Raw genomic sequence first — 14,377 nt, 5'->3', positions numbered from 1 at the left:
TATATACTGTGGTATATGCGGACAATCCACAGAGAAATGGGAAAGGAAGATGAACGTTTCGGCCGATCAAAGTTGTTGTCAACACCAGACTGACTAGAAGAAAACCTTTCGGTTTTCTCTGTGGATTTTCCGCATACAAATGATCAGTGTTTCATGATCGACAATTGCATCATGGTATAAATATCATGGGATGAGAGGGGGACAGACATGTTGTGAGCAGGGTCCTACACATCAACCAATTTTAACGTGTATAACGATGCCCGAGCCAACCAAGACTTGACTTGTGTAGGTATGAATACCTGCTGAAGGCCCCGAGGGTGACAAGAAGAAACGTTTCTCCTCCATTCCATCAAAATCAACGTAGAAAAGGGCGTTGTGTGGGCTTTGCAGACGGCGAGGCAGGGACAGTATATGGGTGAGGGGAGGGTCGCCATCGTCCCAGTGCCCCCAACACTTGCCCCCAGGCGGGGAGGGGGAGTGATGGGGAGGCTGTCAAGCAGCCTACAGTAATGTTAGTTGGGGGTTAGTGCGTTCCCAATCAAATTCGGTGAGTGTGATGTTAAAACAAAATGCACTAGTGATTTCCTAAGTGTTGAAATTTGTGTAATAAGTGTGACGGTGGCCTCCCTCATATTCTCCTAGTTGTTCTTGCGGGGATTAAGCTCTGCTCTTTCGGCCCGCCTCTCAACTGTCAATCAACTGTAACTAATTACTAACTAAAGGTTTTTTTCCACACTCACGCACACACACACAAACCCAGGAAGCAGCTCCGTAAAGCTGTCTAACTCCCAGATACCTATTTACTGCTTGGTAACAGAGCATCAGGGTGAAAGAAATTTTGCCCATTTACACACGGAAATCACAATAGTGTTATGATGTGATTTCTGTGTGTAATGAAGTAAGGGCGAAAAGGTAGAACGGCCTATTGACATAGGTCAAGTGCATGGGGGGAACTGTAAAATTCTGGTTTGTCTTGGAGAGGCTGCAGTATCTAATAAATTCAGTAGAATTTCTGGTTGAAATTCTTATACCATGTCGTAGCTCAGTCGATTAAGGCAGCGTCTGGGACGCTCTCGGACGTTGGTTCGAATCCTCGTCACGACCCTTGTGGATTTGTTCCTTTGCCCATTTGTTCCTACCTGGTCTGGGAATCAATCCCCGGCCACAGAATTACGGTCATGCGCGCTGTCCACTCTTCTACCAGACCCCTGTGCCCCCTCCACTCCCCCCCCCTGCCCCCAGCACAGCCCACCCGCCATCTTCCCCCACCCCGCTACCTGCGCCTGACCCAGCCGCTCATCAACCACCAGCCTACCCACACACTGTGCAAGGACCATGCCCCAGGAAGGTAATGCTTGCCTTGGTACACCCTTCTCGGGAAGACGAGAGTGCACTCAATGGGCAGCCAGTCATCAGGACATCTAGGCATGGCACGTGTTGCACCTGACACAGCCCCCTTTAATCCAAGAGGGGGAACGCCCAAGTGGAAACTGACGAGTGTGTGACAGACAGTTTCGTCTTGTTGCTGATGGAACTATCTGCCAACATTCTGCCAATTCAGGACAACAACAACAGCAGGTGACAACAGACAACCTGCTGCAGCAGCGAGAAACAATACCTCTCTCAACTTTATTTCAGCAGACAATCTGCCTTGAAGCAGTCAAAGCGATGTCCACAAGGATCTTGCCCCACATCCCCAAGGCTGCCCGTCATCAAGCAGCAACCATACTCACCATTCTGCTGACAGAGATCAACAATGCTCCTGGAACCACTGGAGTATAAAACAATCTCTTACTAATTGGGAATGCATGCCTGGCATTACCGCCGAGGAGAGATAAGTCATTAGCAACCTCTGTAATTAGGGTTCTTAATGAATTTCCCAGAGAAGATAACCTGGTCCACCTCCCCCCTCGTGCCAAGAACACCAGCCACAAGACGACCAACAATAGCTCACCCGAGAACCACAAAATAGGAGTACAGATCACCAGGAAAGTAAAAAAGGGCAATACCACATGTGCCATCAGAATCATAACCAGCGATGACACTATTGCCCCCAGGAACACCACGACAGCACAGACTCTACAAGACAAATACCCACATAGAGCTCCAGACAGTAGCGGTGATCCCCAGAAAAAGAATACTGGCATAGAACCCTTGACTGTTCGAGAATCTGAGGTGTAGAAAGCAGCCATGTCTTTTCCATTAGATTCAGCAGGGGGTTTTACAGGCCTACGACTCCAGCACATCAAAAAAATGCTGAACCCGGTGCTTGGAGATGCCGCAAAGGACCTTCTAGTGGAACTTATCAGATTCTCCAACATGTGTTTGGCTGGCGGCGTCCCTGAGGACATCCGGCCTCTCTTTCATGTAGCCGCACTCTGCCCTCTAAAGAAGAAGAATAGGAGAATCAGGCCCATTGCCGTTGGTACCACCGTCCGACGCCCCATAGCTAAGGCTGCAGTGAGATGTATCAGCCAGGAAGCAGCCACCTAGCTGAAACCTAATCAGCTCGTGTTTGGGATTCCCCTAGGTTGTGAAGCTGCAGCACATGCAGCGCAGGCTTACATTGCTGATCCTTCGGCCCAGAAGGCACTAGTAAAGATTGACTTTAAAAATGCCTTCAATCAAGTCAGAAGAGACGCAGTCCTCAGGGCTGTACACAACCATTTCCTTTCTCTTTACCCATTCATCCGATCGTGCTACATTGGGACTCTTTCTTTTTGTTTCTTTTCTTTTTGGGGAGCATGAAATAGAATCCTGTGAAGGTGTCCAACAAGATGATCTCCTTTTTTGTTTAGCTATCAAAGAGGTCACTGATAGGCTGACAAGCAAGCATCTGGTACCTGAATGATGGCATTCTTGCCAGCACCCCCGGATACCATTTTGGAGGATATAAGGAGGAGCAAGGAGCAGCACTGGGCCACATTCTCAATGAATCCAAATGAGAAATAGTCTCCCGCATTCAAAACATCATTGGCCAAATAAAAAATGTTCTTCCAGATATTCTCATTGTCGAGCCACCTGACTAGACCCTCCTGAGAGCCCCCATTGGCTCGCAAGCAATCGAGGAAGTCCTGGATGCAAAAAATCAATGATCTAAGGAAAATGCTGGATAGGAGTGACAAGATTGATGCCCATGATGCTCTTCTCCTCCTCACAAGATGTCTATCTCTCCCTAAGTTGACTTATTTTTTGAAGTGTTCTCCATCCTACAGCAGCGCTAAATTAAATGTGCATGACACGCTTCTGAGGTCCATGCTGGTGAAATTCCTGAACCTTCCATTGGATGACTATCAGTGGGAGCAAGCAACCCTCTCTTTTAGACTCGGCGGCCTTGGTGTCCGCACAGTCTCTCAGATTGCTCTACTAGCCTCTCTTTCCTTCTCCCATGCATTGCACGACATTGTATGAGATATCCTACCTAAACCCCTGAGTCATTTAGCAGGAATACGCAATCTTGCTTTCACTGAATGTTCAAATCAGTGGGATGCTCTTGCAGCCCTAGCACCCATCATAGATCCATCAAAAAACACAATCAGTCCAGCGGGGACCATCCACTTGTGGAAAATTATTGCTGATGCCATGCTCCATGCCGCAACATCAGACAAGGAGAAAGCCCTCCTCAGAAAGTGCGTTCCCCAATGCAGGAGACTTCCTCCTGGCAGTACCCTTGTCGGCAATGGGCACGCGTCTAGATCCAGAATCCCTTCGTGTAGCAGTGGCCCTCCACCTTGGTGCCCCAATTCACACTGAATACAAGTGTATTTGAAACAAGGTGGAAGCAGACCAATATGGACTGCATGGGTTGCATTACGGAAGCACAAAGGGCTGGCATGCAAGACACAACGAAGTCAATGACATCATCAAGAGGAGCCTTGTCTCAGCTCAGTCCCCAGTGGAGAGAGAGAACCTCGCATCCTAGGGGACCAAAATACAGATGACCCTGCCCTTCGCACTGATTGCATCACTATATACCCCTGGAAAAGGGACGAACAGTTGGTGTGGGACTATACATGTGTATCCACCCTGGCTGACACCTATATACACTTCTGTACTGATCTAGCAGGCGGAGCGGCCAACCACAAAGAAACAGTAAAATCAGTCAATTACAGGCGATTTGAAGGTCAATACACATACGTTCCCATTGCATCTGAGACGTATGGCCCCAGGGGTAAGAGTGCCATGAGATTTCTCAAAGAATTGGGCTTCAGGATCCTTGACGTCACCAGAGACTTAAGGGCTGCCAGTTTCTTGTTTCAGCGCCTCAGTGCAGCGATCCAGAGGGAACGCCTGCTGCATCCTCGGTTTCTGTCTGGAAACGGAGGAGCTTCAAGAGATCCATAACCTTTAAACACTAAATGTATTAACCAATGTATATCTTGTAACCTTTATATATAAAATAAAGCACAAAAAAACACAAAAGGAAGGGGTGGTAGGAGAAAAGCACATATAAACTGTATTGGAGGGGACTTAAACATTCCCTCTAATGCGTTATGTGTGGTTTCCTCCGAGGCTAAGGGGTTCTCTTCTTCCAGCCAGAGGTGGTACTCCCTTCCTTTAATACAATTAAATATATTAGGTTAACAACTCTTTCATAAAAATATATAACATAGATGTGATTTTTATTAATGATCTACAGATTTTGAAGAACATAAAGTATGAATAATTATGTCAGTATATGCTCTCTCAGCTTCGTCGTCTTAAAGAGGGCTTTTCAGGGTGTGGGTCCCCACTAATTACTGAGAATAAAACCTCCCGTCCTCAGGCCAAATCCAATACCATGATAAACCAAATCCCTCTTAAAACCACCTGGATAGTTATCTAGATATTTGTAATAGTCTGGAAGCATATTACAGATACATTAATAGTCTACATGTAAGCCTTCGTCCTGAACAGATTATTCTCAAGTTATAATTTTCATGTAATAGAAATCGTTGGTTTAGAATATAAAAAATGTATGCTAAAAATGTTTTCTTTGAAAAAAAATTATTTTCTGTAAACAGAATTTGCCTGTACACTCAAACAGTTACCGAATTATATATATATCACATTATCCTCAATAATTTATAATATTAACGTAACTAAACGTAATGAAACCTAACCTAACCGAACCCACTTTTAGTCTAAAGTAACCTTAATTAAACCTATACATAGATAATGAGTAGATAATAGCACAAATTTTAAATTGTTCCCAATTTATTGCCTTGAGAGGGATTACCTCCTTGAGGACAGGCTGATAGAATAAATGAGAATTTGAGGTATGAATACATATAATAATATTATTATTTCCCTTATCATAAAAAATATAATTGTTAAACTATAAAATAAAACCACTAATAATAAAGAACCTGGAGGAGGCCTGGTCGATGACCGGGCCGCGGCGACGTTGAGCCTCGAAATCATCACAAGGTAAAAAACCTTGGCATTGTTAAAAAAAACATCAACAGAGGTTTAATGAACGAGAGCGAGGGGAGGCAGGCAAAACGTGATTCATACACGTACTGGACAACGAGGACGTTCCACACACCTTACGTCTTTGAAATGAACATGAAAATAAAAATCTATTTATTATTCTTATACACAAACAGCCAGTTGAAACAGTTGAGGAATTCACTAAGGAGATACACAAAATAGAGACAATTCTTGATTACCTAACAAATCCAGTACCAGATATTATTATTTTTGGAGACTTCAATCTACCCAGTTTAAAATGGAGACTAGTAAACAATAACATTATAGCAGGAAATCAACCTGGAAATAACCAACCACAGGACAGAGAACTACTGAGATTCAGTGACAAATTCTCTCTCAATCAGGAGATTACAGAACCAACCAAGAACGAAATTGCGCTGGACCTGATATTCACGAACAATGATGAGCTAATCATAGATATTTCAATCTCATACACTACATGCTCGGACCACAAGATCATTGAAGTGCAAACTAACATTAATCACGGTAACAGGCCTAAGAGAAACAACAAACGAGAGGGGTTATTCATTAAATTCAATTTTAATATTAAAAGGATAAACTGGGAGAAAATAAACAGGGACCTTACAAACATTAAATGGGAAACTGTTCTATGTAATAAAAATCCTACACAAAGAAAAAAAACGAACTTCTGAAGCATATGAAGTCTGTCTGATACATTTGCCTATGAGGAAAGCCAGAACGAGGTCGAACGTAGAAAGATAACGCAGATGACACTACAAAAGAAGAAAAAAATAACGGAAATGCTTAAGCAGACACGACTTTCCAAACAAAGAAAGAATAATTTAAACAGGGAAATTTTAGAAATCGAATAGAGACTGAAGCATTTATATCAAATTGAAGAGAGTCAACTAGAACAGAAAGCAATTCAAGAAATAAAGAAAAAAACAAAATATTTCTTCACATATGCTAAATTAAAAGCAAAAACCACTGCCAGTATTGGACCTATTATGTACAGGTGAGGGTTCATACACAGAGTATGACAAAGAAATCAGCGAAATCCTAAAAAAAAACTTTAAGGACATGTTTAGCATTCCAAAAAACAGCATGAAAGTGGAAGATCTGGACAACTTCTTTATGCATAATTTTCAAACCCCTGTAAATAAACTGATATTAACACGTGCATGACAGATTTTGAAAAGGAAATTGACAACATGCCCATGCACTCAATCCTCATGGAATTCAATTTGTATAATAAAATGCAAGGTGTCAGTAGCGTAGACACTCAGTATTGTGCAGAGGAAGAGCTTGGGCACCGGGGAAATACCAGATGCGCCTGAATCACCAGACAATGCCTCTCTACACAAGGGAGGGAGCAATGCACTTGGCAAAGAATTACAGACCAGTTGCACTAACGCCCCAAATAATAAAAGTATTTAAGAGGGTAACCCGGAGTCAGATCACTAGTTTCATGGAAACCAATGACCTCCACAACCCAGGCCAACATGGATTTAGACCGGGAAGATCATGGTTCTCACAGCTACTTGACCATTACGAAAAAATCCTTGAGGAATTAAAAGAAAACAGAATGCTGATGTGGTATACACGGACTTTGCAAAGGCTTTTGATAAATGTGACTTTGGAGTGATAGCACATAAAATGAGGTCAGTTAGAATAACTGGTAAAGTAGGACGCTGAATACTCAGTTTTCTGTCGAACAGAACACAAAGAGTAAGAGTCAACCATATAAAATCGAGTCCAAGCGCAGTTAAAAGCTCTGTGCCTCAGGGTTCAGCCCTTGCACCACTGCTTTTCCTTATTCTCACATCAGACATAGATGCAAATACAAGTCACAGCTTCGTATCATCCTTTGCAGATGACACAAAACTCAGCATGAAAATGACCTCTGTTGACCATTGAAAAACTACAAGCTAATGTTAATACAGTTTTCGGCTGGGCAGCAGACAATAACATGATGTTTAACAGTGATAAATTCCAGGTAATCAGGTACGGTAAAAATAAGGACCTTAAACATAATACAGGGTACAAAACACTATACACAGAAATCATAATAGCTTGATGCATTAAATGAACAAATCCACAAGGGCCGTGACGCGGATTCCAACCTACGTCCGAGAGCACTGGTAACCTCAGTCGGTAAAGGCAGCGTCTGGGATACTCTCGGATGTAGGTTCGAATCCTCGTCACGGCCCTTGTGTATTTGTTCAGGGTACAAAACAATCAAATATGCCCATGGTAGGAAAACAGCATGTAAAGGATATGGGAATAATGATGTCTGACAACCTAACGTTTAGGGAGCATAACCAAGCAAATATTGCGTCAGCCAGAAACAATGATAGGATGGATTACGAGAACTTTCAAATCCAGGGATCACATCAGAATGGTTGTATTCTTCAAATCAAGTGTGCTGTCCCGTCATGAGTACTGCTCAGTACTCACTACCCCCTTCAGAGCTGTTGAGATGGCTCAAATAGAGTGAAAATAAAGAACTTATATGGCATAGATAGACGCGATAAAGCACCTAAATTATTGGGAACGTCTCAAAGCTCTCCAAATGTACACACTAGAATGGTGAGAAGAGAGATATCAAATAATATATATGTGGAAAACATTGGAGGGGTCCAGGTCCCAAATCTAAACAGTAAATAAGAACATACTGGAGTGAACGATATGGAATAAAATGTAAAATAGAACCAGTAAAGAGCAGGGGGTGCCATAGGCACAATCAGAGAACACTGTATAAACATCAGATGTCTTTGGATGCTCAACATCCTCCCAGCGAGCAAAATAAATATGGCCGTAACAACTGTGGGACATCTTCAAGAGAAAACAATATAGTTTTCTTCATGGAGTGCCGGACTAACCGGGCTGAGGGGGATATGTGGGCCTGCGGGCCACTCCAAACAACGGCCTGGTGGACGAAACTCTCTCGAGTCAAGCCTGGCTTGGGGAGTAAAAGAACTATCAGAACCCCATCAAGCAGGTATGAGTTTTGTTGTTTACAAACTTCCAGAGTATGAAGTGATCATTTTTTAAGTTACATTAAAGATTATGCCTTAACCCTGAAAAAATGTATCATTAATCGCTGTTTTAATGGATCTCAGTCATTAACGCCTCCTTGTACAACAGAGAAAGATAGACAGACAGACAGACAGACAAACAGACAGACAGACAGACAGACAGACAGACAGACAGACAGACAGACAGACAGACAGACAGACAGACAGACAGACAGACAGACAAACTTGCAGGTGAAAATGTGACGATTTTGGGAGAGGCATCTGTGTCTGCATCCTCTTCTGAACTCCTTGCCAAGAAAAAATGTTGTGGAGGCAACAAAGCGAAGAATTTTTGAAGTATGGCTTTATTAAGTGCGAATGAAAAAACGAGAATCCAGGCCTCAGAGTTATTTGCAGTGAAGTTCTTGCAGCTATCAAGCTTGAAACCATCAAAATTCAAATCCCACCTTGAGACAAAGCTTGCTGAGCTCATTCGAAAACCTGTGGAAAATTTTCAGGGAAGAAAAGACCACATGCATTTTTCAATTATATTTCTAAGTAAACCAATCACCTTAAAGATAAAGTGTAACTGGCAACCTATGTAGTTGTTTGTCGCTTAGCAAAATAGAAAGTGATGTATTACTAGGGAGAAAACCTGTTCTTCCAGCCAATCTAAATATAGTGAGTACAGTTCTTGATGAAAAGTGGGCAGAAAACGATCACACGTATCCCTGACAGTAATAATAAAAACATGTACTCATAAATGTTTGCTCATTTATAACTGGGAAAATATACATAAAACGAACAGTACATTAAATTAATTACATGAGTCACAATGACAGAAAAGCAGTAGACATTGTTATTATCTAAGTCAGAAACTTAATTGGTAACAACTCCAAATCATTTAAATGCTGACTACACTTAACTGAAGGTGTATACAATTTAGACTCTTATACAGGTGCATAAGAGTCTAAATTGAAATTTACATTATAAGTATAAAGTGAGTGACATTTTGCTAAGAATCTGAAAGATGATATATTGTAAAGGCACAATATATCACAAAATCAGGATGATGAGACATCTATCAACAGACCCATTAAAAACTAATCATACCATGACGATGTATATATTTGCACACCTCAACATTCTGCATCAACAGATTCTGATGATATTCTGCCTGAAAATTTCCCCAAACACACAATTCATACAGCATCGATTTTTGCATAGTTGGACTGGAAAGGCTTGCCAGTAATCCATATCTTGGCGACATTAGTTCCTTATTCATCCCAAATATCCAGCTGGGGATCTCCCGGCTTTCATTTCTGACGGGATGTGTTATCCTGTACTGTAGACCCGCTACCATTAATAATACCACTAACCCTAAGTGGTTAGCTGTCATATTTAACAAACATTTTCTCTAAGCTCAAAGAACTTGATCTATAACAGCACGGGAGGGAAAATGATGTATTCAAACACAGATGAAGATATTCAAGAGATCAGTAATGGTTTTGCAAGCAGGTCTTACGGCAGACAAACCTGTTTACGACAGGTTCTCGAGTCCCGCGAGACTTTTTTTTGTTTTTTGTCACGGACATTATGGACTCATATTTGTTTAATATTTGTTTTTATATAGGAAGTTAAACACGGTAAAACAAGTGAAAACATTGTAATTAATGAAGTTATCCACAAACAATTTAACACGACATAATTAAGAAACAGATTTTTTTCCAATAAATAAAGAAAGTCAATGATGTAATGTTAGAGGGAAGGGGAATGCATTAGTACCACTTTCTCATGTAGTTGGCGCACTCGTCAATAGATGGCACTGTTAGGCCGGGCGAGTGTTGGGTTGGGTGTTACATGATCTATATATTTTATAGAGAGCTTTCCTATCCTTCTTCCATAGTCTCTTGTTAGTGCGTATGTTTATAGTGTGTGGGGAAGGCAACGAGTCGGGCCACCTTCCTACATTTGTCATTCAATCCCCAACTTTTTGAGGTGAAAACATTCTCTCCGTGCTTCAAGGTTTGTGTATAAAAGGATAGTTATTGTTATTTGTTTAAATCCATGAATGTTATGGAACCGGTGTTGTGTGACGTTAGTTGGCGTTTTACGTTTCTTTCACAATGAAGGTGGTATCTGGGTGGTTTGTTTTTAATCCTCTTATATACTCGGTATACTCGCCAAAAAGCTATAAGAAATGCAAGCTTAAGTTTAATTAACACCTGATAATTGGAGGTAAACTAAATAGTGTTCACTTTAATTGATCGTCTGTCTTTTTACACTCTTCAAGGTAAATTATAACCACCCTCCAGCACTTCTTGATCAAACTTGTACCGCATCAGATGATTTTATTGATTTAACTTTCATGCAGCAACTTTTTCTTCTCTCAGATGTTTTCCTGTTCCTGGGTACTATTAATATGGACGACCCTGGGAATATCACAAAATCTAGTCGTCGCACAACTTCCTACCGTGAGTAAACGTAGCCTTCCAATTTTGTTTACGAAAATTAGATTTTAATTTGCATAAATCGCGGGGGGGGGGGGGATCCATAAATGTCACGAATGTCTTGCTAGCGTAGTCGCAGCCTAAACAATTCTAACTGTTATATTGATATTCGTACACAAATGTTCCTTCTGAATTTTAAAACTAAATTGTTTTGTCGGTTCATCTATTATGTAATAGATCTCTCATTCCTAAATAAGATACTAGTACCACTAAAGTTTCCAGTCAACTCATAGCTTTATCATAACCCTCTTATTGTAGTAAAATTTTAAAAAACATTAGAAAATTATACCAATGGTAAGGCCCTTCTCAACCATGAATGCTCGGTGGTAAAGGGTTACATCAAGGCTTGTAAGATGTCTATGAATTGTTTCAATCATTCACTATGGGTGGAAGATGAACAATTGGCCTTCACAACCAACAATTTGGTACTGCTTAAATTTACCCTTACAGGTATGCAACATCTAGCGCATACTTTTATAAATGTGTAGATTTTTGTTAAAATTTTGGAACGGTCTTTTGATTTACTTTACTGTACTATAAGACTTGTATAGCCACTACGGCGCGCCAGTGCCTGTACGCAGCTCCTAGACCTATGATTTCTTTGTAATTGTAAGACTTACAATGGCGTATTTTCATGTACCTTTTAAATGGTTTGCCTTCCTCTAACCTATCAGCCTGGCTCTGGTTATGGCAGTCAGACCAGAGGTGCGGCTAGTACCAGCTCTCAGGGGTCATCGGGTCAACAAGGCAGCGGTCCAGTTGTAGGTGGCGGCCCGGGCGTCGGCAGCGGTCCACTTTTGGGTGCTGGATTAGGCCTTGGCAGCGGTCAAGGAGTAGGTATTAACCTCGGCCAAGGCATCGGCGGCGGTCCAGTTGGCAGTTCTGTCCAAGGAGTAGGCAGCGGTGACAGGGCTGGACAAGTTAGCAGCGGGCCTCGAGCTACCTCTGGCAGCAGCGGTCCGGCTCCTTACGCTGGTGCAAGGTATGGCAGTCCTAAAGTGAGCAGAGTGGATGCACTATTTAACCCCACTGTCACCCAGCTCTTCACCATCGACCGCTTCGTCACCCTCACTGATCAGGCTTTCCAGAGTGTGGCTGTCACCCTCACTTCCCTCACCGTCCAGACTGTCACCACTGGAACACGCGCGGTGAGTACTTGGTATGTATTGTGATAAACGATGGTCTGGACGCTGACCTTGGACTAGTTCAAGTATTCTTTCACAGGTGGCACAAACGCCGGTGGATGACCGCGTAGCCCTCCAGACAACGGTAGTTGTCAGACCTTCAACACTAACGGTCACGTATGTGCAGTCAGACTTCAGGATTGTGACTGAAAGGTCTTTAGACTACGTGACAATCGCCCACACCTCGTACGTAATCGTGCAGACTACCTACACTACTACTGCTACCCAAGTGTAAGTTCGATGCCAGGTCTACAGTTTTGTACTGTAACTGCCAGTCTCTTCATTTCTTGAAAGAATAACTATTAATTGTCCAATTTACTCCCCACAGGCTGTCGTACACGACAACGTTGGTGAGAACGAACATAAATACTAAGAGCACAGTGTTCACGGACTACCGCACAGTCACCGACACGGTCCTCGTCCCCGGAGCCCGCTACGGTTATAGACAGCTCTAGCACCTTCATCCGTTCTAAGATTTTTAAAGAACGTAATATTAAACATATTTAACATTATCGGTCTGTATGGTCTATTAAACTTTATTCAAGAATTTTTCTTTTTAATAGGTAACTTTGTGTCCACAGTAAATGTCTGCTTGCCTGTTCAGAAATTTGTTAAGCAGTTGGTAAGATAGAGTAGATACTTATAAGCTGTATTCTAATGGTTCCGATAGTGCGTGTTATACATGGGGAAATATTTAATGGGCGGGATGTCTAGTAAACAAACTAAATATTCGGCAACTCGAACCATAGAGATGGTCAGTGATCCAACGAAACACATCGCAGGAAAGTCGTTAAAACGTAACAGCCACAGTGCTAAAGGAGAAAACTGACTATTAATGTAAGACTAAAATATATAAGGTACTTACAGCTTTATTGGCAGCCTTCTTAGGCTATCTATAAAACTGATACTCGAAGGTTGACTACCTGGTAAATAAGTCTTAAGAGGATACTTTCATCACTGACTATGTGACTTGGGTGCAGATGCACGAGGGTTGGGGTGGGGGGGGGTGGGGGTGGGAACGTGGTGGTCTGCTGGACCTCTAATACAGTAAATTGAAAAAAAAATTAATCGAAAATTAATATGCTCATTAAATTTGACCATTTCTCTGCAAAAGTGTTCTACTTTCTGCAGTTCTTTAACTGCATATCTCTTCACTTAATTCCTACAGCCACCCTACCTTCAATAGATGGTAGCTTAACATTGTCAGCGGCTCGGTGTTCAGTCTTTAGTAAGGAGTGACTCCCTCGCTCTTCCTTTTGTGACGGTGCACAAGTGTACTGCAACCCTGTGCATCCACTTTGCATAGAGACCCGTGTATTCTTCGGTGGTAGATGAAAGGGTTGAGCGTATCCAGCACAAGTGGATCCTTTAAAACAAACGCGCTTTATTTGCTGGGGGTCCCCCCTCCCCATCCGGCCCGTTGGCGCCGTGAGGGGAGCTTAGTGGACAGCTGCTAGAGTGTGATGCTCTGTGGGACAGTCCTCTTTCCTTTGGTGGCCTTGCACTCCTGCTGCTGTCTTCTAATGGTGCTGGATCGCTTTTCCTTTGTTTCATTTTTCTCCTTTCCCCCCCCCCCTCTTCTCCTATCTGCTTGTCTTTTCCTACCGACCTTTTGCTTATTTTGGTTATTCCTTTGGACTAATTCTACTTAAAAGCCCGGGTGCTTGAGGAGGCATACTCTTGCACCCGTAGAACTGTAGTACCCGACGTCTCGAGTGAGGGGAAACTTTTTATTGTCAATCCCCCTTTCGTCGCTGAACCCGCTCTCGCCGGACTAACGGTTCTTAAGGTGGCGTTTGTGGGGCGTATGCTCACGACGCACCGCTAGGGGGCCCCAGCATGATCGGCAATAGCTTCCTATTAGGTGCCCCCTCCCCATCCGGCCCGTTGGCGTCGTGAGGGGGCTTCGTGGACGGCTGCCGGAGTGTGATGCTCTGTGGGACGGTCCTTTGTCCTTTTCTGGCCTTTAACTTCTGTTGCTGTCTTCTCTAATTATGCTGGTTCGCTTTTCCTTTTCATTGTTTCCTTTTTGACTCCCTCTTCTCCTATCTGTTTGTCGTTTTCTGCCGACCTTTTGCTTGTTTTGGATCGTTTCTTTGGACTACTTCTATTTTGACGCCCGGGTGCTTGAGGCGGCATATTCTTGCACCCGTAGAACTGTAGTACCCAACGTCTCGAGTGAGGGAACCTTTCATTGTCAATCCCCCTTTCGTCGCTGAACCCGATCTCGCCG

At 42.8% G+C, this 14,377-nt stretch overlaps 2 protein-coding genes across 2 annotated transcripts in view; one reads left to right on the top strand and one right to left on the bottom strand.

Annotated features, from left to right (window-relative positions):
• The window catches only part of LOC123763239 (uncharacterized), a 168,095-nt gene that overhangs the window by 64,616 nt on the left and 89,102 nt on the right, over positions 1-14,377 (bottom strand). The gene's annotated exons all lie outside the window — the stretch shown is intronic.
• On the top strand, positions 10,369-12,691 carry LOC138352628 (uncharacterized). Its single transcript, XM_069305127.1, has 5 exons — positions 10,369-10,475; positions 10,844-10,924; positions 11,635-12,108; positions 12,185-12,375; positions 12,473-12,691. Exons 2-5 carry the CDS (start codon positions 10,844-10,846, stop codon positions 12,597-12,599), a joined length of 873 nt encoding a protein of 290 aa, XP_069161228.1. The 5' UTR covers positions 10,369-10,475; the 3' UTR covers positions 12,600-12,691.

This window comes from Procambarus clarkii, chromosome 54 (assembly GCF_040958095.1).
Source record: "Procambarus clarkii isolate CNS0578487 chromosome 54, FALCON_Pclarkii_2.0, whole genome shotgun sequence".
NCBI lineage: Eukaryota > Metazoa > Arthropoda > Malacostraca > Decapoda > Cambaridae > Procambarus > Procambarus clarkii.
This window is presented reverse-complemented; position numbering and strand designations above follow the sequence as displayed.

Coding starts and splice junctions, on each gene's coding strand:
- LOC138352628 (XM_069305127.1), top strand. CDS start 10,844: ATGTTTTCCTGTTCCTGGGTACTATTAATATGGACGACCCTGGGAATA. Junction 10,925..11,634: donor TCGTCGCACAACTTCCTACC/GTGAGTAAACGT, acceptor CTAACCTATCAG/CCTGGCTCTGGTTATGGCAG. Junction 12,109..12,184: donor TCACCACTGGAACACGCGCG/GTGAGTACTTGG, acceptor ATTCTTTCACAG/GTGGCACAAACGCCGGTGGA.